The 4,770-nt window shown below is 39.2% G+C and overlaps 1 protein-coding gene across 1 annotated transcript in view; it reads right to left on the bottom strand.

Moving 5' to 3' along the window:
- Positions 1-4,770, bottom strand: part of CCDC79 (coiled-coil domain containing 79) — a 20,467-nt gene that overhangs the window by 9,360 nt on the left and 6,337 nt on the right. The window contains exons 5-8 of the mRNA XM_006863589.1: positions 3,058-3,118; positions 2,856-2,971; positions 2,610-2,732; positions 846-998 (exon numbers count right to left, since the gene is read on the bottom strand). Of these exons, the coding sequence (XP_006863651.1) occupies positions 846-998; positions 2,610-2,732; positions 2,856-2,971; positions 3,058-3,118 (453 nt within the window). The remainder of the gene's footprint in view (positions 1-845; positions 999-2,609; positions 2,733-2,855; positions 2,972-3,057; positions 3,119-4,770) is intronic.

Below are 4,770 nucleotides of genomic sequence, written 5' to 3' on the forward strand. Positions count from 1 at the left end.
ATGAACATATAACTATTTAAACAACCAAAGAGCACATTCTGCAAGTCCCTGGAAACCAGTACACAGCCTTTCTCTTTGCATGACTCTAGAGTCCTCAGCTGCTCTCTCTCTCTCCATGTCATCATCTCTGGCTCCATCTCTGATGTCGCTGCTTCTCTGGGTAGGGTCCCATATTCCGCTCATGCTCTTCTCCCTTGATGGTCCTAGAGTCCTATGTTCCTGGAATATTAGATTAACTACTCTCTGCTTTATGTTACAAAACTTCTATCTTTACAGTTGTGACAGTCGCAATTAGTCACGATAACAATTACTCACTATTGAATCATAAGAATCTTATCTCCATCTCCTAAAAAGATGAAAATAATTATTCAATGGGGATTCTACACCCCACACACACACACTCTGAAACTAAAGTCCTTCTTGAAAATTTGTAAGCCAGCCACTTCGTGCCTTTATTTTAGGTAGCCAATGTCTAAGTTGTCCATCCCTATCAACATTTTTTAAATCTATAAACCAAGCTTTCCATTCCTTATATCTCAATTTAAAACTTTTAAGCTAATGATGGGTTTTAAAAGTAAAATAAAGGTTTATGAGTGACATAGTCTTAGCCTGGATTCTATTCTTCGACTTGAAGTCAGAAGACCTAGATTTGAATCCTTAGGGGAATTATAACTTTCAGGGGCCAATAAGGAGTTGGACCAGATAATTTCTAAAGTCCTCTTCAACCTATGAAAACCTGGAAGTCCCATCTATCTTAGTGTACATTTTGTCAATTCAACATTCACCATGCTAATTTGAAACAAAGTGTAATTGTAGAAAAGGTACTAATAAGTATTTTCACTCACGATTATCAGCAATACATGCGTTCACTGTCTTTGCCACCACCACTGCAAGTTTAGCACTGGAAAAAGTCTTGTGTGAATCAGATTCCAGTTTCACAAGAACCTGAGACAATATATCCAGTCCACCCACAGATATAAAGTAGTTCTGAACATAAGCTTGGGAGTAAAGTAACAAAATTATTAATATATCAACAAGACATTATACTAAATTTAACATTAACTTAACTTTTTCAACTACTTACTAAAAATCCCAAAATTAGAGAATTAAAGATACAATCTTTAGTTGTATATATATATATAAAATCATAAAATAGATTACCTATGTATGAACATCACTTTGACAGAGTACAATTATATGTATAGTATACTATATTATGGAATCCTGGTGTGGCACTGTGGGTTAATGCATCAGACTCCAATGCCGTTTGAATGGCAAGTTCGACGGTTCAAGCTCACCAGCTTCTCTTCAGAAACCTATACAGGGTCACTATGAGTCGGAGCCGACTTGACAGCACTTAACAACAACAACAACAATACTATATTATACTATTGGTCCTGGTGTGGTGCTGTGGGTTAATGTGCTGGACTGCAAAGTTGGCTTGAACCACAAGGTTGTTAAGTGCCGTTGAGTCGACCAACAGCAACCCAGTACAGGGATTCCAAGGAGCAGCTGGTGAGCTTGAACCACCAACCTTGCGGTTAAAAGCTTTTGCCCATTTATAATCAGGTTGCTTGTTGTCTTATTATTGACTTATAAGTATTCTTTCTTTATTCTTTCTGTGCACAAATTATCAGTTATTTTCCCCAATATTTTCTCCCAATCTGTGACTTGTCTTTTCATTTTCTTAACAGGATCTTTTGATGAGCAAAAGAATTTAATGTCAATGGAGTTTATTTATTTGTTTTTCTTTAAAAGTTTATGCTTTTTGTATCCCAAGAAATCTCTGTCTACTCAGCCTTTTGAAGATTTTCTCCTATGTTTCTGTCTCAAAGGTTTACAGTTTTAGCTCTTACATTTAGGTTTATGGAGCATTTCAGGTTAATTTCTATACACTGTGTGAAATTCATATTTTGGATATACCTATCCATTTTTCCCTCTTAGAATTGCTTTGACACCTTTGAGAAAATCAGCTGACCATATCATGTGTGGGTCTGTTTCTGGGCTCTCTTATCTTTATTTTGATTCAATTGTATTACGGTCAGAGAACACAGTCTGTACAGTTTTAGCTCTGCTATTACTGGGAGTACTGCTGTGGCACTGAAAGTTAATGTGCTGGATTGCAAGATCAGTTTGAACTGCAAGGTCGGCGGTTCAAGTTCAACAGGCGCTCCTTGGAAACCCTGTACTGGGTTGCTGTGGGTCACTATGGGTCGGAACCAACTCGAAGGCACTTAACCACAACAACATCTATTACTCTGTTCTATGAGGGAATCTGTGGAGCTTCAAAACTATGCTGCCATCATCATCTCTCCAATATCCTTCAAACAATATTTGCTCTTAAGTTCCTGCTATTTGCAATAGTGTAGTGGTTACCAGTCGGGCTGCTAACCTTAAGGTCAGCAGTTCAAAATTACCAACCATTCCGTGGCAAAAAGATGAGGCTTTTTGCTCCTGTAAAGATTGAAAGCCTTAGAAACCCTATGCAAGGTCACTATGAGTTGGAACCAACTCCACAGCACATCACTATCACCACCACCAAACTGATGTATATTACTATGCTTTCAAATGTTTCCCCAAGTGTAGCCTAGACAATAATGAATACTTACTATTGTTTGAAAGAGTGAGTCCAATAAATGAACAAATAGGGCGAATTATCTCAGGGTGCATACAATTTATTAGCCACTCATTAGCATGTGGAAAAAGTGAGCGGCACATTGCCTGATTGTCATCTGAAAGGAGAGAAAGTCTGCGTCACGTTCTAATGTGCCATTTGGAAAATACCTTTTGTGGGAAATTAAGACTGATTTCTGTTTTTACCTTTATTTTCACATTTCAGTGTTTGAGAGACTTACCATTTCGAGGATTGTTGACAGTGGCACAAAGAGTACTGCACACTGAAGACCACAACTGGTACCGCTGGAAAACATTCTTATCTGACAAATTCAACTCCGACTGTGAGAGAACCGTCCTATTTAGTTAAAAACAAAAGGAAGTAAATCAATATAAAGTGTTAGGTAGTAAATAATTATTAACAAGAAATTTCTGTTTGCTTACCTGAACAACTGTAACAGAACTTTAATACAACCTGTTTCTCTCACAAGTGTTTGTCCAGTCCCTTAAAAAAAAAAAACACAAAACTTAGCCTTATTACGTATCTTTGTTTTTTTTTAGTTTTTATTATGAATTATGTGATACTTTACATGGGAGAATACCAGCTTTACATTCATCCTATCATATTTCATTTCACTCCAATGATTACAATCCCCTCCATGCATCATCAAACCAAAGGGCACCCCCTGCAAACCTGCCTGCTACATAACACTTTTTAAGGAAACAATCATTTTAATAAATAACTTTTAACCACTTGTTTTTTAAAAAACAAGTATTTCAAATTATGACACAGGATTATATTAGATAGTGATCTGTAATCACAATTATTATGGAAGTGAAACACCTAGAATGGCATTAATGAGAATGCTGAAATACTGAAAAATATGCCAAAGTCCCTGAACAATTAGTGTAGCAATTGTTAATGAGAACCTTTTTTCTCCCCATGGTGACCTCCTTATTAAGTCTTAAACAGGACAAAGACAAGACAAGAAAAAATCATCCAGATAATGAGACCATCAGTCTGAAGCCATCATTGGTGTCCAAAAGGTTCATGGCTATTTTCCTAATTACAGAAAACAAAGGAAGTTTGTCACAAAATGATTGGCAGCAGATGGATTCACTATTGCCTGTGAGACAATGGAGGCAGAGCAGGAAAGGGACTGTAATTGGTATAGATACACTATTACAGATAGAAACATTTACATGATGGGGTCTGGACACCCATACCACCTTGATCAGTGTTTGATTCATGACCATGCAACCCTGGTAAACCAATTTCCACCGAGGGTATGCCTAGGCAAGTCCCTGAGGGTGGCACTGCCCATCATTGGGCAGGCTGTTGTTGTGTGCCATAGTGTTGGTTCTGACTCATATCGACCCTGTATAGGGTTTCCTAAAGCAGCTAGTTGATGTTGTTGTTGTTATGTGCCATGGAGTTGGTTCCGACTCTTAGCGACCCTGTACAGAGTTGCTGACGCTATAAATCTTTACAGGAGCAGAAAGCCTCATTGTTCTCCCACAGAATAGCTGGTAGCTTCAAACTGCTGACCTTGAGGTTCACAACCCGATTCGTAACCACTATGCTATCAAAGCAGCTGGTTGTTGTTGCTGTTAAGTACTGTGGAGTCGGATCTGACTCATAGTGACTCTGCGTAGGGTTTCTGAGGCTGTAAATCTTTACAGGGGCAGAAAACCTTATCTTTCTCCAGCAGAACAGCTGGTAGTTTTGAACTGCCAACCTTGAGGTTTGCAGCCCGATTCGTAACCACTAGGCTACCAAAGCAACTGACTGTTGTTGTTGTTGTTGTTGTTGTTTGCCGTTGAGTCGGTTTCAACCCATAGCGACCCTGTACAGGGTTTCCGAGGCTGTAAATCTATACGGGAGCAGAAAGCCTCATCTTTCTCCCGCAGAATGGCTGGTAGTTTCGAACTACTGGCCTTAAGGTTCGTAGCCCAATTTGTAACCACTACACTACCAAGCAGGCTGGTTGTTGTTGTTGTCAGGTGCCACTGAGTCAGAACTGACTCATAGTGACCCCATGCACAGCAGAACGAAACAATGTCCGATCCTGGGCCAACCCCTTCACCGCTGCCACACTTGACACCATCAATGATGCCACCTGGCTGATCCATCTCATTGGGGGTCTTCCTCTTTTT

The sequence above is a fragment of the Chrysochloris asiatica genome, unplaced genomic scaffold (genome assembly GCF_000296735.1).
Source record: "Chrysochloris asiatica unplaced genomic scaffold, ChrAsi1.0 scaffold00055, whole genome shotgun sequence".
In the NCBI taxonomy this organism is placed as follows: domain Eukaryota; kingdom Metazoa; phylum Chordata; class Mammalia; order Afrosoricida; family Chrysochloridae; genus Chrysochloris; species Chrysochloris asiatica.